Source organism: Scatophagus argus, chromosome 23 (assembly GCF_020382885.2).
Source record: "Scatophagus argus isolate fScaArg1 chromosome 23, fScaArg1.pri, whole genome shotgun sequence".
NCBI lineage: Eukaryota > Metazoa > Chordata > Actinopteri > Scatophagidae > Scatophagus > Scatophagus argus.
The window spans coordinates 2,148,886-2,170,424 of NC_058515.1; the positions used below are offsets into that span (position 1 = coordinate 2,148,886).

General features: G+C 40.0%; 1 protein-coding gene across 8 annotated transcripts in view; it reads right to left on the reverse strand.

Moving 5' to 3' along the window:
• Window positions 1-170: 170 nt before the first annotated feature.
• The window catches only part of camk2d1 (calcium/calmodulin-dependent protein kinase (CaM kinase) II delta 1), a 76,015-nt gene continuing 54,646 nt past the window's right edge, over window positions 171-21,539 (reverse strand). For 2 of the 8 annotated variants that reach the window (XM_046380293.1, XM_046380292.1), the window contains exons 13-19: window positions 19,925-19,965; window positions 16,582-16,641; window positions 14,859-14,903; window positions 13,557-13,605; window positions 5,135-5,210; window positions 4,702-4,796; window positions 171-3,228 (exon numbers count right to left, since the gene is read on the reverse strand). In XM_046380293.1, the coding sequence (XP_046236249.1) occupies window positions 2,996-3,228; window positions 4,702-4,796; window positions 5,135-5,210; window positions 13,557-13,605; window positions 14,859-14,903; window positions 16,582-16,641; window positions 19,925-19,965 (599 nt within the window). In that variant the 3' untranslated portion in view covers window positions 171-2,995. The remainder of the gene's footprint in view (window positions 3,229-4,701; window positions 4,797-5,134; window positions 5,211-13,556; window positions 13,606-14,858; window positions 14,904-16,581; window positions 16,642-19,924; window positions 19,966-21,539) is intronic. The other 6 variants (XM_046380297.1, XM_046380290.1, XM_046380296.1 and 3 more) reach the window with 4 other exon arrangements.

The window sequence follows — 21,539 nt, forward strand, 5'->3', positions numbered from 1 at the left end:
AATAAATCCATTTTGCGAATAAAGTAAATAGCAGAGGGCCAAGTATTGATCCCTGCTGGATTATTTACAGCTGGCTGCAGGAAGTTTTTTCACAATGATATAAATACAGCTTAAGACTTTGGCAGTTATTACAGTAGGAATAGAAGACAAAATAGTCAGCTACAAACCAAGTCGTTTGGCATAAAACACGCATTTTATTTGATATTTCTTAGACATGAATCAGGCTTGTCCCATCATTTTAACATTATATAGCAGTGTCCCATTGAGAACGTCAAAAGCATCTTAGACAGGTAAAAACCAAGTATGGTGTTTGAGGGACAAATGTGATTAAACAAAAAAAGATGCAAAACATTTTACTGAAGAAACAATCAATGTAATCATCAGCGGTCACCCTGTGGCGTAATCTTTGCATGTGAATGCTCCCTTTCCCTGTACGTTGATTCTGGAATTAAATTTCCAGAATCAAAAATAAATCTTTTTTTTTTTTTCCTTGTGACATTACATCCTAATATGCATGTTGGAAAATATAAACATGAAAGTGAAGCTAACAATTCCCTTTCCCCTTTTTTCAACAGTGACATTACAACAACATGATAAAGTAACGTAAGATCTAAAATGGCGATTTGAGTAATCTGAGTAATTCTGGCTAATAATGTAATTCCCCATGGCAAAACTGAATGGGACTTATGGAACCAATGTCCAACCATTCATTTTGTACACCGCGTGTCCATCATGGTTTTTTGGGGGGGGGGGGGGTGTTGCTGCTACCCCAGCTGACTACAGGAAAGAGGCGGGGTACACCCTGGACTCACCAGTCAATCGCAGGGCTAACACACAAAGACCAAAGACAGACAACCACACATGCACACACTCACACCTAGGGGGCAATGTAGAGTAGCCAATTAACCTAATGTGCATGTTTTTGGTATTGTGGGAGGATGTTGGGATTCAAACCTGGAACCTGCTGGCTGTGAGGCAACAGCGCTAACCACTGCACCACTACGCCACCCTTGAAACCAATGTTTCAGCAGGAATTTCTCATTCACGTCAGTTTCAACATCATGATTCTGCCTCACTCTTATCCAGTGTAAAACATGGTGATATAAAACATTGGCATACACCAGTCAAAGGGAGAATCAAGGAGGGAATCAGGTGAAAAGGGCTCTAAAGAAAAGCAACAGTAATGAGCAGTGGAAGGACAAGCATCAATATCACAATATAAAAAGTAAACACAAGAAAATAAAACTAATAAAATTCACGAAATTAACTCCTCACAGTATGAAAACATGATCTGAGTGATATCTATGAATTCTATGTATCTCTATAGTTTGCATTCTATCATAAGTGACTTTTCTTACATGCTGCTCTGTGAAGACAGTGGTCCATACTGACAAAGTAAAAGATTTAAACTGATTTAATTAAAATTCCCAGTAAACATACTTGGAGCCAATGGCAACCCAAAAACAACAAAACAGAATTGTAAAAATTAGCCACCACCAGTACATATGGACCCTGCTAAAGATTAACAGGGCAACTTACAGTTACCGAAACCTATACATCACCAAAACAAAAGCAAGCTTGTGCCTTAACTTTAATAGATGGCAATTCATGAAAAGATACATGAGTAAAAAGCAGATATGTGATATATTGGTCATCATGCCCAAAGGCGACAAAAAAAGACAAAACTTCACAACAGCTCAAGAGTCCTCTATATGTGCAATATCCAAATGAGAAACTGTCACTATACATGATCACTGGAAGTTTCACAGGCTTCACCTGTTAACTGGAACCTCTGAAAACATCCTATATTTAAAACATACTGATCTAAAAAAAAAAAAAACCTCAACAATAAAACATGCTGCACATGGTAATATCCCTTAATGAACACCACACACTCTCATTACAACATTATATTGTCAAGACTTGAAGTTTTCTCCCTCTTTCTTGTTTTTTTTCTTCCAACATGGTACAGTAACCTCCAGGCCAGCAGCGACAATATGTAAACAACACACTGAGAGGGTGGAGCTCTAGCTCTAGTGTGGTCAGGGATTGGCTGAGGGGTCTGATGAACACTAGGTAGGTATGGTCTAGATGGTCCTCTCAACTGAAACTCAAACCACATATCATTGCTACATAAGAATACAAACAATGACAATTACTTTGTTTAGTCCTCTGAGATGTCTTCTCTATGGCAAATATTCTCTGCTTGCCTTTTGCTTGATCTTTTAGTTGTATCTGATTTTTCCCAATTGGGATCATTTAAGAAACCAATACAGGTAGAAGGTGCCACGATTAGTCAATTAGGCAAAGAAAATTACTGCCATCTGTTTTGATACTCCATTAAACATTTCTGTCATTGTCATGTTTAAATCAAATATGTCACTCATTTGCTGGTTCCACCTTCTTAAATGTGAACATTTGGATTTGGGCTCTGGGAAATTGCGTGAAATCGCATTTTTTGGAAATTTAACAGAGAAAAACGATTCATTCTGAAAATAAGTTGGATTTTAGGGAACGCAGTAGGAGAAGCGACTGAGGATTGTGTTATATGGTTAAAAGCTTCACAACAGATATGTCTGATTGCTTTGATTGGTTGTGGGCCTATTCAACTGTATCCAGAGGCATTTCAGTCCACGAACGCCAAACGCCCCTTGAAAGCTGAAAATGAACTGAACTGGTTCCAGACTAATCTGCATATGTAAACTTATCTAGCAATCCTAGGTCAAATAATTATCATACTGATGGAGGTTATGTTGAATTTATCAAGGAAACAAGTCATCATGAAGGAAGTTCATCAGTAGCAAATTAAGAAAGACCAGATCAGGAAACAAGGGACGCTTCTTAGTGAAGTATGATCACATAGAATTATAACACAGGAAATAGTAGAAATAAAAGCCCAGTAGCCACTCTGCAGTTAAGGTGACTTCTCTTTGAGAATTCACAGAATTCCTGCAGATGAAGGACAGAGACACAGGCGAGGGAGGCGCCACTGGCCTTACTTGGTGGGCACGGTGGGAGAGCCAGAGCGGTGGAAGTGGATGTTCTGCCACTTGCTGTCACGGCGGTGCCAGATGCGAGTCTCCTCTGACTGCATGGTGCGAGGCATGCCACTGCTGTCAATGTACTGGGTGAGGCGGATGTAGGCGATGCAGGCGGCCTCGTCCCCGATCAGGTGGACGTGGGGGTTGAGCAGGATGGTGTGGATGGGCTGCTTCACCTTGGACAGAGCTGCAGAAGAAAAGAACATGATGTAGGATCTAGAGAAAAATACAATGATTGCTAAAGACATACTGTGACGGCTCGTTAATTGAATATTGGTTCTTTCTAAATATATATATATATATATATATATATATAAATATTAATACTGAAGACGTTCTAACTATGAAAGAACATGTACGGAATTATGTAGTAAGCAAGAACGTGTTAAACAACCTGTAATATGTTTTATATTATAAATTGTCCAAAATAGCCACATTTAGCTTTGATGGCACAATCACGGCATTCTGGAATGGTTTTCAATTCACAAGTGTCAAGAATTAATTTGTGCCATTTTGTGCCTTCTTAATGTGCTTTAGACTATCAGCAGACGAAGGGTGGGTACAGTCAATAGCCCCAGAAAAGACAGTTCATCATTTCTTTAAGAAATTAAGGTCAGCCTGCATCATCCTTCTCTCCCACCACCTGAAGGCAGTTCTGCTGGCACCAATCTACAAAGTCCTAGATCAGTTCTCTACTCTGCATCATTCTCCTCAGTTATGATGTCAACGATTGCAGAATCATCAGAGGACTTCTGCACGTGATGGTCCGTTGAGCTGTGTCTGAAGTCCGCAACGTAGAGGGTGAAAAGGAATGGAGCCTGGACCATTCCCTGAGAGGCCCCCATGCTCCAGACCACCATGTCAGACAGTCAGTCTGTCAGTTCCATTGCACTGGGAATACAGGGATAGGTTGTTGCAGCAGAGATGGCTGGGTAGGGGGAGTGGAAGGTGATTGATCAAACTTGTTAAAGAATAGGTTCAGATCATTCACCCACTTCAGGTCCCCAGCAGCCTCGGAGTCAGCATCCTTGTGGCCTGAGATGGTTTAAAGGCCTTTCCAGACTCAGGCTTTAGTAGCAGCCAGTAGCAGGCTTTCTCCTCTGTGATCTCAGTCCTGGTGGGTACGGTGTTCTCCACACCGAAGTTTATATTGTCTGTTATGCAGTGTGAGAGACTGTTGATGTTCTCCCAGACAGTAGAGTCGAAACAGTCTTTCAAAGCCTCTTCAGTCTCCTCAGACCACCTCTTCACTGTGTGGGTGACAGCTGGTGGCCTGCATACAGTGGGTTTGTACACAGGCAGGGGATGAACCAGGTTGCGATCAGATCTTTCCAGGTGAGGGAAACCAACAGTTCGATGTCTACGTAACTGTTGACTACATAATTCCATATTTATTCTATCAGAATTTCATTGTCTTATTAATATACAATGTTGAGAACAATAAATATAAAGAAAAACTACAGAATAAGAAGGTGTGTATGTATAGAACCAAGAACCAAAACTGTGCATGGATAGAGCCTGCTGGGTTAGGTCAGATACTGACTCTTCGTGCTAGTACTGTAATGACTAGAACAGGCGCTTTAATTAAATTTATTCCAAAAATAGGCCAGTGAGCTGCGTTTCTCATGCTTCATCTTATCATGTGAAACAGAAATCATACCGTTCTCAAAGTAGAAGCGGTGGAAATCGGTGCCCTCCACCAAGTTACCCAAGGCCTCAGGCTCAAAGGATGTCAAGCCAGGATCACATATCTTCCTGAAGTAGGGCACCAGACAGTCACATTAGAGTCATAAGACACATGTGAGGATTTACTAAAACAGGATCAAGCGTGTCAGATATTTGAGGTAGATGGACTGGTTGCACAGCAGACATTTTGATTTGTTGCAGTAGGAAAAAACACAGGTGGACTTAATAGCAGTAACCACAGTTCCACTAAGTGACCAAATAACAGTTACAGTGAACCATCATGCACAACAGCAGGACTTTCTCTAAGTAGAATGCAGCCACCATTAGTTTCCTACATGTCAAAATGTTTGCTGTGCAACCAGTCTAAACTTCTAAACTAGCCTAGCGATTTAACGAGGTGAACTGACGTGTAGGCCTCAAAGTCGCCGTTGTTGATGGCCTCGATCAGCTGCTCGGTGACTTTAATGATCTCTTGCTTACGAGCTGAGACACAGACATAAAGAGAAACAAAGATAGGTTAGATTATATCAGCAACACAACCCCTGAGAAATATGAAAAGAAGCACAAATTAAGATTAAAAATGGACCAAAGTGGAACATGAGCAAATGAACGTCGAGCAAAAATCACAACATCGGGATGATCAGGGATTGAGGTTCACGCCATTGTTAAGAACACACAGAAATACAGTGTCACACAGAAATGGATGAAGGAAAGACAAAGTTAGTCAAAGTGGGTCAACATTTGACAACATCAAAATTACCTTTTATGCTAAGTAGGTAAGCTAGGAGACAAAAATTTAATGGTTTATGTTATCGGGTGGCGTCCGGCTTCAGACAGGCTAATACAGTAGCAGGAAGAGATTCTGGACATATGCTGATGAGATAAGGAGAATACCCTCCTCTGATTGGCTATTTCCATTAAAAGCCTGACAAAGTTAAAGTATCTTTTTGTACCAACTGTGGACTTTACAAATAGCAAACTCAGTACTGACTATGTTCACAGAGACACACCATCAGCTTGCTTATGGGGCAAAAATGAGCCCTTTGCAAACTCCAGTAAGACAGATGCTTTGTACAAGCTGATTTATGGTCACACACACCAGGAGAGATTAGTGTTTCTGCATCCTGATGTGTGGATGTCACGGACCATTGTTCTTCTAACATCAGAGACGTTTGTATAAGAAGCCTTTCACCTGAGATGATCCTTCCTGCTTGGTGTCCATGACCAAAAGTGGAAGAGGGAAGTACAGTAACTACATACTGCATATTCCAGCAAGATCGCAGGTGGACTGAAGTCTATCCCAGTTGACAAGTGGCGAGAGGCGGGGCACACCCTGGACTGGTCGCCAGCCAATTGCAGGGCCGTTTTTTAGTGATGTCAAAAGTCTGTAGTGACTTCTGTGTTCATTCTACTAACATCATGGTATATATATGCATTTTAGTCAGAGTAATTACGGCCCGAGCACTAAAAGTGAAAGGATCCTATTGTTATTCACAGGATTTTTCTTCATTATTATCAATATTTTTGTTATTATTATCATTATTATTATTAGAACCTGAGCACCAACAGAACAAGGACCCCATTGTAATTCAGAGGAATTTTCTTTGTCATCATCACCATTATTAATATTATTATTTGAATGACTCACAACTAAAAATGAGGCTTTTCCCATGAAAGAAAACTCACAAAAATTGGCAAACCGGTCAGGATCGACGAAAAAATTGCAAAAAATGGCTCAGTAGTGCAACTCATCCCCACCTACAATAATGGGTGGACTCTCTACGACACACAGGAACATCCCCAGCACGTATCGTGTGGACCCCCCCCACCACCTGTCTCCTAACATAGACAAAAGAGATCATTGTCTACTTCAGAAGAGACCAGGGGGACCACGCTCCACAGACCATCGATAGCTCCTCGGTGGAGATCATCAAGAGCAATAAGTTCCTTGGTGTTCACCTGGTGGAGAACCTCACCTGGTCCCTCAACACTAGCTCCATCACCAGGAGAACCCAACAGCATTTCTACTTTCTCAGAAGGCTGAGGAAAGCCCATCTTCTACCCCAAATCCAGACCACCTTCTGCAGAGGGACTAGAGAGAGCGTCCTGGGCAGCTGCATCACTGCCTGGTTTGGGAACTGCACACATCCAGCACACACACACTTTAACCGCCTGCCTTCTGGTAGGAGGTACCGGAGAATTCGGACCCTCACATCCTGAGTGTGCAACAGTTTTTTTCCTCAAGCCATCAGACTCCTCAACTCCCAGGGACAGGACTGGTGCAAATACACACACACACACACTCACAATACACACACACTCCATTCGAGTACAATCCACCCCAAACTTTAGACATGATCACTTTTCCGCCAATGAGTACCATGACGCCACCTAATGGCAACAGGAAGTAGCATGTTGCATGCTTTGCACTGCTACACCTAGTAGGTTGACCAGAACCACATCAAATTTGGTCAGTAATGCCTAATGATGTATCAGAGTGAAGACCGCAATGTTTCATCAAACACACTTCCTGTGGCGATGTGGCGAATTTTGATGTTGCTGATGTTTGATGCCAGGAAATTGTAATAACTGACATGTTCTTTGTCCAATCTGCCCAAAACTTCAAACGTTTGATGACACTGGTGGCCTCAAAACATGTTCATGTTAAAGTTCAACCTCAGTCATAGTGCCATCTATTGGCGACAGGAAGTATCAAGTTCTCTCTTTGGGTGTAATGATCCTAGCAGGTTGATCAGATTTGCATCAAATTTGGCCTGCACAACCTCTAGATGTTGATGATCCTTCATTACTAAGTTAGATATCAGCAAATACTGTTGCCATGGCAATGCATTCTTTGCCATAAAACAAACAAAAAACATATACTGTCCAATCTGTAATTGCATTTATTTTTGTCTTTGCTAGGTTTACATACAAACCAATAAAGACAGATTAGAATTTATAGTAATCAGTATGACAGATACAATTGTAATGCATTCTCATCAATATAGACTTGATTACAAGTCTTAATTTGTGTATTTTGGAGAGAGTACGCACACCTTCAACTTGAGTAACAGCAAACATATGGCAGAATAGAATCACTGGCCTGCTGCATTTATTCCCAAAGGGTAGATTTTACTTTCCTACAATAATTTGACAGTTTTAGCTTTATAGCTTTTACTAATTACTTCATAAATTAATATTTCTGAACAAAACGTACAGAAAGCTTATATAATATGTAATATGTACTGTCAATTGCCAGTGTGCAACAGTATCTACAAGTACTGCAAAAATGATCAGTTCATTAATCAGTTGGTTGGCAGAAAAAGATGCTGTAATTTTGTATATTGTATAGCAGACACCTAGATCAGCCAACACAATGTTCACAACACATATTAAGACCTTGATTTATTGCCAGAGATGTGGAAAATCCTTTCTGAATCCTTTCTCTCTCGCTCACACACTCACTATTGACCATTTAGTATTATATATTTGAGTAGAAAAAAGAACTTAAAAATCCTTTAATGTCTAAACAAAAGCAGCCATAGAAGAACTTTGCTGTATTAAAGTTTAAAATGAGACACTTTTTTGGAAGTTAACAAGTTAACAAGATTACAAATTGAGCCAGATATTCAGTACCAGTTTTAGTACTTTGTGCTACAGATACATGTTGGTTGTTATCAAAACATAGTTTTACTATAACTGTAAATGTTAACAGTCCAAGGCCATAGCTTTAACTTGAGTTTATAAAATTCATACCAGGTCACCGAAGTGTTATAGTTCAGTCTATACATCCTAACATGAAAGTTAAAAGTCCAAAGTCCAAAGGTCCAAAAGTCCAACCCCCAGTAATCTGTTTAATTAAAGCACAGAACACATCACTTTCCACAGAGTCTCTGTCACCACTTTGTGTTACAGTCACTGTTGTTTTCTGAAATATTTGGAATGTTTTTATGAAACAGAATGAGAGAAAATCATTCTCATCCACACAGTGAGAACAAAACATGGAAGGGTCACACAGAAAATGCTGGGAAAGACCAACTTAAATAGATATGTTAGGGTGTCGTGACAGCTTGCGGCCTGTGGGGGGTGCTATAAGACAGCAGCTCCACACTCAGACACAGAGGATGTGGTGTGGTTCACTTCTGATGAAGTCTCACAGAGGACTGTTTAATTCAATATTTTTTTTGTTAATGTAAGTGCCATGTGAACTTTGGAATTTGTCCAGCTGTACCTTTTATAATAAAGAACTGAGTTCTGAGCTGAGCTGAGCAAAATCCAGGTTGTAAAGCGTGTTGTATTCCTTTGTTGCTGTAATAAACCCAATTAATCACAAAGCTTATGCAATACATGTGAGAGGCAAATGATATCACTGAGCCAAAACTGTTCTGAACACAGTATAAGTCGGTGCATATTCACTGCACAAGACTTTGAAGTAGTCTCATTAAAACTGCTGTATCACACAACATACTGTATGTTGTTATGATGCCAAAATTTGGGTGATTTCTTAAGGAATGCCAGCATTCTCCTTTAACGATGTTAAAAATCATCAGGCCCTAAAGCCAGTGCCACCGTAACTCTACTTAGCCCTTTGACAGATGACTTCACTCTCTAGCACTCACCTAACTTACCTTTAAATCCTACATTTACTCCAGAAATGGCCAGTCTGCAGCATGACCCAGTCTTATATCCATATTGTATCTATCCCTCTGCCTTGATAGGCAGTGCCATCAAAGACCACGGTGCACTCAGTAGTCCCGCTGTCATCGGTCCACTAGTCTTACAAAGAGCCACTAATTGGCGAGCCCGCTGGTATGCTGAACTTTTCCAAGTATTAATCATCAGTACGTGACTGAACAACCTTTTTAATACACTTGCACTAACGCATCGATTAAGAGCGTGATTAAAAAACAGAACTCTTGCAAATATTTACAACAGACCCTTACACACAACCACTTAAGTGATGGTTTTATAGTCTGATACATTTTTCTGAATAAACCCTCACTGGAGATTTTCTTCCAATAGCGTGGATTGTAAAGTCAAACTAATAAAGTATAAAGAATAAAATATTTTAAAATTTTGAGTTGGGCAGTGTTTGTTATAAGTATTTCCAAAATCCTGGCTAGGCCCTGAGTTGCATACTTCAAGTCATCTAGAAAACCATGACAAAAGAGTGGCAAAATAGAAGATTAATAAAATATTCTGTCAGACATACTGTACATAAAACAACAATAACAACACAGACAATATTTACAACAACATAACATTGTATGTTGTCTGTTAGAAGGGTCTATCAATCAAACATTCCTTGGTTCATTTACACCAAGTCCTCACATTTCTTTTATACTTTTATACATACTCATACATTTTAGCAATTGTGCAAAAATTCAATTCTACTTCTTCCTAGACTACCTTTGAATACCTTTGGTGGTACCAAAAGGAAGGGGAAGCTTGCAGTTTCAACCCATGCACAGGGAATTGGACTTACACTGGGAGCTGAAGGGGCCCAGACTGGGAGGGGGCTCCCTGAGCTGAGGGGAGGGCCCTTGTGTGATGGTGTGATGGATGTCGCAGTGGCATGTGGTGGGATGATCATAGAAAAAGACCAGAAAGGAAGATGTGAAGAAGAGGAGCAGGTAGGCAGCCACCAGTGCCCACAGGATGTAGTGGCAGCACTCCTCACCACTGGGCCAAACGCTAGGAGAGTACCAGCAGGAGAAAGAGGAGGAGGAGGAGGAGGATGAGGGGGAGGAAGAGAATGAGGAAGAAGGTCGCTGAGAGGTGGAGTGCTTAAAATGGTAGATGTGGGGACTGAAAGAGGGAGAGTGTGCTGAGGTGGATAAAATGATATGGAGGGATGTAGATCAGCACAGAGGAGTGACAGGAAAACATAAAGTGGAGAAAAGGCAAACATGAAATGAAGAATGAATGGAAAACATGCAGGAAATGACAGTTTGTTCAAAGTTCAATTCTTCCACCAGCTGAGAACAAAACGATTTTGGACAGAGCATGTGAAAATGTGAAGATGAAAAGGTGAATAATAAAAGCCTTTCCTCAGGTAGACGGTGATGATGCAGGAGCATGAGCATGAGCATCGCGCGTAACAACTACAGAGACAGTCACCTTTAAAGGTGATACACAATGCAATGTTTGGCATGTTTTTCCCCAAGCTGCCGACACGCAGTAACAGCTTGGTACACCACCATCTTCCATCATCATTATGCTTTACAGGGAAGTGAAAATGCTCCCATTCAGGTGACTTAAATGATGCGAAAGGCTTTTCGGGTTCTTCAGCTCCTCTGCTTATCATGCTGACATACTGTGGTTTAGTTAATGGTGCATTCATGTGCTGTCCGGCATCAGAAAAACAAGTTTCCGAGTTAGAAAATGCACGTGAACGCAGACTTCCTGACTCGGAAAATAAGATTATCCGAGGAGCACTTGAGTGCAGTGTAAACATGTTCCGGTTCAAGTGAACACACAACAGGATTCTTCGCACAATCATATTGTTTCAGACTAAAACACAGTGATCTGCGGTTCAATGTGCAAACCAAACTGTGGGGGAGAACCGTACGGTTCACAGATCAGCAGTGATCCATCACACCCCTAATTAAGGCAGTACTAAATGTACAATTTTTTTTGCCATTTGGAGAAACAGGAACAAGTTGCAAGCCTAATATTTACATGTTATCACCTTATAACACTGTTATGGCAAGTATTAGCAAACAGAACATTTAAACATCCATCAGATAACTACATTTTTGTTAAAAATGTCTGGGAGTCTATTTTATTTATTGTTTTGGTTGTGCGTTTTTATGAAAGGGTGAACTTGCGATATTATACTAATAAGTTCTCATGATATCAGTGGCATAAAATGGTCTTGTAGATAAAGTATCACCCAACAAAAAGTAGTCACTCTGACAGTTAAACCAGTTGTACACTGCCTGCCCAGCGATAAGCAGCAGACAGTCAAACATCTAAAAGCTAAATAGCCAGGTGCTTTGTCGGAAGTTGGTGGAGACCAAACCAGAGACAAAAAGAAAGCAAATATTGGACTTTCATTCACAAGGCGGAAACTTTGCAAACTGGATGGTAATGGTGTGTGGGTGTGTACATAAACAACTGCTTGCTAACATGTTAACATTAAAAAAACCTCCCACCCAAATCATTGCCATCACCTTTCCATTATGTCACCAAACAAAAGAAATGCTGGCCACTTCACTATCCATTTAATGCGGAGAAATTAGACATTTTACTGAAAAGCCGTCAGTCATCCATCATTCTCACTTTCAGGAAATAAGAAGTGCTAGTTGCCCTGTAATCTTCCCACTTCATGCCACAGACAGCCTATCCACAAAGGAACCACTGCCGAAATCACAAAAGATGTCATGATTAAAAACCCTCTAATTTCATAAAGATTTCTAAGCCTCTTTGTAGGCTGAGGCTCTGATTGGGCCCACAAATGCATGACAGAGGGACAGCTATATTACAACAGGATGTAAAAGAACACTATCACACGCAGAGCACTGTAAAGCAATTTCAAAGCTTTGCTGAATAAGGTTATTGGAGCATTGAGGAATGATGACCCACCAGCCATGAATAACAATGGAGGCCATTACAAAGGCTTGTGCCATGCCCCTTAATGGACCTGTGCATGGCAGCACAGAAGCACACATACTGGAACACACAAATACACATACAGCGGGAAGAGATATGAGTGCGAGGGGCCTCAGAGAATCAGAAAATAGTTATATGACAAAGGCTAAATAATTCAACTAAATGTTAAAAAGCTGAACTCAAATCTATTTGAGTCACTGCTGTAGTGAACTATCAGAAAACACAGACACAAAGCCACACAATGACGTTCACTCTGTAGACAATAAGAACAAATGTGTAAAATATTCATTTCACTGAGAGTGAGAAAAGGTCCTTCCCATTCTTTATTTTACCACAACCTTTGAACTGCAGGTAGTATGTGTCTGGTTATACCTCAACACAATACTTCATCTTTGCAGGTGTGTCCCTTAGTTGGTTAAAATTACCACTAACTACAGAAGCAAATCAGACGCCCTTAACAAAATCATAGTTTTGTGTTGAGTGTTTATAAATTTTGTGAAACACTGTCGATGAATTCCAAATTATTTGTCCCTATTTGTAAATTTGGTAATTTCCTTTTTGGTCTAAAAATATTGTGCCAGTTTGTCCTGATATGTGGCAGTACTGGTGAGTAGGCTCCTCTGTGACTACAGAGATTACATCCCTTGTGAACAGGAGATCATTTACTTATCTTTATCTCATTTACTACCAGGTATGAATGAGGGGATTGACGAGGTCAAGCCTGGACAAATAACAATCAATCTCATGTGAGTCAGCTGACTGAAACAAGTTTGTGCTCAACCAAATTACCACAAAGAGGCATCTTATCTTATCAAGAAGGGTCTACAGCTAATTTTCACCTTGTATGCCTCTAACAGAGCAGTCCGACCATGATTAAGTATATGGTGCCGAGATGGTCATGAAATACAATATAAAGCAATGTGGACCACGAGCAATTGAAACATGACAAAAATGAAAGGCAATAACTGATACAACATGCAACACACTCATGCAATAGACACAACCATCTTGTCAGAAATGTTTCTGTGGAAAACATGGTTAGCTTAAACCTAATAATAATGTGAGTTAGTTACTCAAAGGGTTGCACTAGCAATAAAGGTGACCTTAAAGTGTGATGTAAAAACTTCACAGGAAAGACTTTAAATGAGGTGTGTGGGAGTCGTCCTACTAGAAGAAAGTTAGTTTGCTAAAGGTAGTTGGTCTGAACCGTCCTACCTCTCACGTCCTCATCCTCAATGGTAGTGTTGGCACTCTCACTGGACTCCTGTGAAATGACAAATAAATGACAGGGGTATAACCAGCCAGACATTAAAAGCAGAAACATGCTGAGGACAGAAATTTCAGTGCTACTGAGAACAATACCCTCAGTCAGGTCAATTCATCATCCCCTTCAGCACCTGTTAATCTGGGATTAGACTTCTGTCACAAACTGTCACCCAATTAATGGCGAGAAGAAACAGCGACGACATCACGCTGTGATAATACTTATGGTGAGACCTCAGTAGGATCTTTTATAAGACAAGAACAAGTATGACTCCCCCTTCTTATCAATCTCTGGATTATTGCTGAAATCTAAATACCAACTGGATAACTGGTTTATTAATCAACTAGGTCTTATGTTCTGTAATTTCAGATGTTATTTATAAAAATTAATCAAATGCAACTAAATCTGATGGGATTAGAATTATGAGAAGTCAGGTGACATGATTTTAAACCACCAAATTGCGATCATTTTACTTAAACTATGTAACATAATTCATGCATCACATTTACCAAATACCAAAAGCCAGAATATTACACTGGTATGTATGAATGAAGCTAACAGTTGCAGACTCTTCGTTTATGATAGTTCTGTACAACACCATCACTATTTACAGGAACACATACTATATGCCACACTGTAAGCTATAACACTATCATGTCACTTCACAAAGCAAAAGAAACAAGCATGCATGTGTTTGCAAAAAGTCCTCTGGAGGATTAAACATCATAATGTAGATCCACACATCTGCACAAGCAAACCACACACAAGATGGACTCCAGAGTATTCTGTTAAGGATTTAGCTTGGAACAGCTTTGGCCAAGGTATTGAAGGCCTTTTACTTTGTTCTAACAGCATGCGTAATCCCTTTGTCACACAACTGTAAAACTGATTATGATGTTATGATGACATGCTTTTCAAAGGTTTAAACACTGGCATGTAAGATGATACAAATTCATTTTTATGTTCCGATCTTTCATGATAACAACAGCATGAATATCCAGAGTTGTAAATAATACACCAAATCGTACACCTAGATGACAATGATGAGTCAAAGAAAAACATGCAACAGCTGTTATCAGCATGCAGTGTTTTACAGAATCCGGTCCTTTGTCTTTTAATCACATGACATGTTGAGCGTCAATCCAATGGCACACGAACATCATCATCAGAAGCAACACTAAGGCTCTACTCTAAAAGTCGCACACATCAGCAGTAAACTACAGCTTCAGACTAGGATCTGGTCAACTGTATACCTTGTTTCCATCAGCTGGGTTGTGGATAACAGTGGTTTGAGGCTCCTGATTTGAGGACCAACAGTAGGAAAAGATGTTGGTGCAGAACGAAAGTGAGTTAGGAAGAACGACTGAAAAGTTTTTTTTTGTAAGAAAACAAAAGATAAAATAAAAGTGGGGAAGAGAGTGTGGAGAATTTACATGAATACTATTTAGGGGGGAAAGCACATCAGGACTAAAAACAGGATCACTACAGCATAGTGCAACACCGTTATAGACAGATGATCAAGTTTTACCCAACACTGACAACAACATGACAAGAACACAACATCAGTAACATCTCTACGGAAGAGGCACGCACACAACTTTGCAGATGCATACAAAAAAAATACCTGCATTAATCTAAAGAGATTGACGAAACCATTAAAACCAGATATGAAAGAAAAGTAACACAAATCAACTGTCACATCAACAAGACATGCTGTCGTAAAACTTTGTGGTGCTCAAACGTGGCGTTCCAAATGACATATGTTTTAACTTTTACTGAAACCCTTAAATATCAGATAAAAGAAACGCTGGTGTCAGTCTCATGTTTTTGTGTTTACAGGAAGTGGAGGCAGGACGAGGTTAACCTAGGTTAGGTTAACTTAACCTAACTCTGCTGGGCTCTGTCCAAAGGTAAAAGATACATCATAACCTCTAAATGTTGACTACTAAAACATGTAACACATTTGCCTAATCTGTAAACAAGGTGAAATATAAAAATGACAACTGTGTCTTTACAGGGAAATAATTCCAACATGTGACTTCCTCTCTCTGCTGTCCGTCCTCTAAAACCGCAGAAAGTCATCTTCACATTTCTGTTCGCATACAGATTAAACAAAAGTTACATGGTACTAATTATTCAATTTTAGAGCTGCAGCTAAGCAAATCTCCCTGTTCCAAATGTTTCCCCCTACTTGTTTCATGCTACCTGGACTAATCACATTCAGAATTAATAGACTGATATCAGTATTCTTCACCAACAGTAGTCAACTACAACTCCCTTGGTGCATTTCAGTTAAAAACATCCTCGTCTATCAGCAGGATGGTTCTCTCTTGTGAGCCGGGTCCTGCTCAAGGTTTCTTCCTGTTAAAAGGAAGTTTTTCCTTGCCACTGTCTGCTTGCTCGGGGGTTCAGTCTCTGATTCTGATTGCTATATAAATAAATATTGAATTGAATTATTATCAAGTTTAAAATGATGTTGTGTGCAATGCTAACAATGAGCAGAATTTAGTCTTTAATAACACTGATTAATCCAACATCAGTGATTCTGCTTTAAAGAACATTCAGGTTATCCTGATTACAATTAAAATACAGTGGTTAGAAATAATTCCAGAGAAAATAAATGTCTCTTCTACTGCTGCAACATAGGCTTGAAGCCTGTGGCAACAGTATATTATCCACATTTAACATGCAATGGCCCCAGTCTTGCCATTGCAACCATTATCAACAACAAAGGAAAATGCAGTCCATTGCACAGCAATATGGCAATGCAATACAGCAAACCAGAAGAGCATTTGGAGAGTTCATGTCACACAGCTGCTACAGATATTTGGCTCTTGAGCTTTACAGGAATAAAAGGAAAAAGGTGTGTAGCTGCATAATCAAGACAGCTGGAAGTACGGATGGATGGCAAGGTGGTTAGACAGATATGTTACAGTCATGCTAGCATGCAGGCAGCAAGGCAGGCAGACAGTGTACCAGAGAAGGAGTGGGGAGAGGCTCTTTGGGGCTGGTGACCACATTGGCCTTGTTGTTGATCTGGAGGGACAGACAGGTAGACAGGACAGGGCAAAAGTGACAAGGCTTAGTGTTCAGACAGACGTTCCTCCAACTGCTGCTGCGGAGGGAAGAGTGGAGCATTGAGCCTAAGAAAGTGCCGGTAAGTGTCAGTGAGTCAGTCCACCATCACTGTGTACATGAAATGTGTGACCCATCCAGCACAGAACAGGGTAAGCAGATAAAGCACCTTTAATTAAAGCCCCAACAGCATGAAAAAATGAAACCAAACTTCATCAAGAGAAGAGTTAATATAATACAGCTAGATGAAGAGAGGCAGGGTCAAAGTCCTCACTGCATTACAATGATACAAGATGCCTGAACTGACTTTTTTACTTGATGCACTCATGCTGCCTTCTTCATGTACTGACATTATGGTATTCTGTTTTGTGGCTGCCATATCCTGACTACCATGCCTCCAATAAGCTGTTCTGATGTCTATTACCCAGATGTGATGCCTATCACCTGGGTTTAGTACTTGAGGTGTTTTCAGACAGCAAGCAGCTGCTGCTCAGCCCAGTTACCTGTACACCACAGGCTGCTGCAATGGATACTCTCAACAGACAGTTTAAAAGATTAGGTTGTAGGTTGTAGCTTAAAAATAGAGGAATTGGTTGGGAATAGGACTGAATGATCTGAAATTCTGACTTCATAGTACGAATAGATGAAAAAGTCACAACCATTACATGAACAGGGACTTTAATGACATTGCATTCTAAATACATGGACATTGATACAGAGTCGTCGCAATCACAATCACCATTCCAGTTCGATGGAGTTTAGGTCAGGGCTCTGGGTGGGCCAGTCAAGTTCTTCTACATCCAACCATGTCTTTATGGACCTTGCATTATGCAAATACTTTTGTTTGTATAATGTATCTCTCTCAATGAGAGACTGAGCAAGATAGAGATACTGGATTGGAACTCGTTTTATAAAGAATTTAAAGTTGGTAAAGTTGTGCATTTAATGCAGTTACCAAAAAAAGAGTCTTGTGTTACTCATACTGGATTTGATTAAAGTTTTAACATTTCTCCACGAGTCTCTGGCCTGGAACAAAACCATTTGAGAAAACGTAATAATTACAGTCCCATCTTCTCTACTTCCAAGGACTGAAGATTAAATTAAAGACTTTCTGTTGATCTGCTCAACCTTAGAGTCTGTACAGTGGCATAGCCAGAATGAAGCTTCTACTGTGTTAAATTCTAGTTATTACTGTATGCTAAGATGTCTTACATTAGTAGCTCATTAGTAGGTAAACAAACTGGTCATGAGTGAGGTAGGGCCATAATGAAGACTTAGCACCCTAATCCAATAGTCCAATATGATAATAAAAGGGAGTTTTTTTTTAATTATTTTTTTAATTATTTGGATTTATTTCAGTTACTTATTTCAGATATTTTGGAGGGGTCCAAAGTTTTTTTTTTTAAATTGTAGAATGTAAACTCTCCATCAGTGATGAAAAAACATCCAAATTTACTGAACAAAATACTGCAGAATCTACAGCTATGATCAGAAGTATAGAAGACAATTGTGTTTTTTGACTAAACGTAAAATCAGTCCAAAATATTAATATATGAATGGAATAGCCCAGTATCTCATTGGTGAACGGAGGGTATCCTGGAAGTTGAGCTACACCCTCTATACCAAGTGACTGTATCCATCCTTCATCCTACATCCTTCAGCAGCACTGTAGTACAATTTAAATACAAGGGGTTTTCTACTGCTAACTATGCAGTACAGCAATCAGTCTGGCTAACAAGCAGCAGCAAGCTCAGTCCTACCCCCAAATGGTCTGCACCGTCGGCCTTCCTCTTCTGCATTGAGCAGCCACAACACAACAATAGAGAAAATTAATCTATGCCTGATTTTATATACAAGGTTTGTTGAAATATCTGCTATAATGTACAAAGTGCAGTTCGGACTCATATAGAGGTGCATTTACTCCATGCACCAGGTAAGCCCCTCCAAATGAAATAGGAGGGAAAAAGGTGATCAACGCTGACTTATAAAAGCGCATTAAGTTCATATTGAAATCAAATTCTGAAAACAGGAACAGCAGTTCAGAAAAGACAAATAAACGGCTGCCAGATTAAAAAGCTCGTCAACAGAAAAAGAAACACATTAATCATTCAGGCGAGCTTGATTAAAAAGGAAGCACATTTAAAAGGGAAATACCTCAGAATCAGGGCTATAATAAGCATGATCCTTTGAAAAGAGAAGCACTTAAAGATGAGCCAGTTGTATTCAGAGCATTGCAGATGTCAACAGTTGATTAGGGAGAACCGTCAACTCTGCAGCTCTGCTGAGCTTCTTAGCCTTCTGTCTGCCTCTTGTTTGGGATTTATACTACTTTGACTGAATAGTTGACTTGCATAGCTCATATCAGTCTTGTTTCTCTGATAAACGGATATCTGCCCAGCACCAAACATCACACAGACACAACTAGTGACTGATAAAAAAATGGAGCACTTAACAGCTATGGAAAGAGTTAATTTTCTCATGTTGATGGAGACCAAACCAGAGCTAAAAGGAGAGTGAGAATTGGGCTTACATATTATAAATTTAGAACATTAGGTATAAAGTTCTAAAACTGAAACTTTATACCACACAGAGAGGTATTAAGAGAAGAGTAACACAGATTTTGGCTAATCAACATCCTACACAAGCGTGAAATTATATTATTATACTATTATATCATAGGATAAGCATGAACACACACACACATTACACCCCGTAACCTTACCAAAAACATTACTTGCCTAATCCCAACCCTTACCTTAACCTAACCCTAACCTCACCCTAACCTTGAAGCAAAGTGACTGTGTAAATAGATCTGTGCGTGTGTGTGTCACACACACACAGATTCCTGGGTGGTGTCAGTCGAGGATTTTCATCATATGACAGTTGAGTGGAGAACTCATTTCTCACCCTTGAATCATAATTTTAATCATCAGAAGTTTCCAACAGTTCACTGAGCTTAGGCAGCAGATGCTCCTTCTTCTCTCACACACACTGACAAAGCAGAGGGGGATAATATAAATTAGTCATACCCTATTGGGAAGGACTAATTTCACTGATCTTAAGCTCCAAGCTGTAGTGTAGTTTCAGTTCATGGACAATGCTAAAGTATTCAGAGAACAATGCTTAAGCATGAGCTGAAACCTGAGTTTTCCTGTGATATCCATTATCACAGTATGCACGCAGAAAGGACATGTAAGCTTTTTGAACAGAGAAGAGTGAAGAGCAAAATGGAAGCTGAACTTACTTTGACACCATCTGTTTTTTTGTTCAGCAGACTCTTGGCTGCTGCAGAGAAAAAGATAACAATGAAAGGAAATCAGTGGGCAGCGGGAATTAAAATGTACACACACACATACGCACTGCACCTAATCAAGGCTGGACAATTTCTAGAAACCTCAAAGTGGGACCTGGTAGAAATGGAAGCAGAAGAGGAAAATGTAAATCAAGTCAGGAGATGAAATAAAACTTGGTTAATCATTAGCCTGGAACATGCAATTAGATCCATCTGACAAGACAATAGGAGACACTGTGAGTAGTGCCAGGCAGTCACAGCAGCAGTGTCCAGGAAACTGAGCTCTTTAGCTTCTCTTTCCACTTTCACTCAAGCACTTGCATATTTTATCTCAAACACATGATTTAAAAAAAACACCTCGGATTTGGAAAAAGAAGATTAAATGATGATGACTTAAGGTTTTGGTGGCCAGTGAAGACCACCTGCTTTGTGAGTTAACATACAAGGAGACACAAAGAGACAATTGGTAGTAGAAGGGAGAGCAGCACGAAGGTTTCAAGGGTTTTATGAATCCTCTACGGCAATGAGAGGATTACTGGCATTGAGTGATTTGTCAAGCCATAGACATGAGCATGTTCAGTAACTGATACGGGCTTTGCAGTGACAACAGATTAGTAGCCATATTGGAGGTAAAAAATTACAATATAAAATCTTTTCAGCACAGCTCAAACTAAATGAGTTGTGAGGTAAGTTTAAAGCCCCATTGTGTAGCATTTTTAAGCCTAATCATCGTGTTATTCTAATGACAGACATTCTGGTTTCAAATAGGGGCGACACAGTAGTGCAGTGGTTAGCACTTTTGCCTCACAGCAAGACGGTTCCAGGTTCACATCCCGGTCCGGGCCCTACTGTGCCAAGTTTGCATGTTCTCCCTGTGCCTGCGAGGGATTTCTCTGGGTACTCCGGCTTCCTCCCACAATCAATGAAACATGCTTTTAAGGTTAATTGGCCATCCCACATTGCCCCTCCGTATGAATATGTGAGTGTGTGTGGTGATTGACTGGCAACCAGTCCAGCCCACCTCAGACCTGTTGTCAGCCGGGATAGGCTAACGCCTGATGGATAAGTGCGATGGATGGATGGACATTTCAAATACGAGTGTATGAGTGAGTAATGCAGTTTTATGTTTTGCGCTAGTGTATCAATTCCCCTAAACACTGTATAAATTTTTAATTGCTTTATAATCGCTGTGTTTAAGCCCCTGACAGCTAGACAGCAGTGCTGTAATCTATTTTCAGTCTTTTGATGCTTCCACTCCAATATAACATCAACTGAGACAGAATCACGTAAATCCTATTGTTAGGACACATGTATATGAAACAATATGTCACCTTGCTTACAGAATCCCAAAATATATCACATTATGATACCATCATATTACCAGATCTTACCAATACACAGCGCTAATTTTAAAATACTACACCTTGGGGCTTTAACAAGGGAGATGTTCAATATCATGTAACATATGGACACTATGACACCAATTGTCTTATTGACAGTGTTAGAGAACAACCAGCAATCTAGATTAGATGTAACACTTTTGTTCTCTGTTGGTTTTCATGACTGG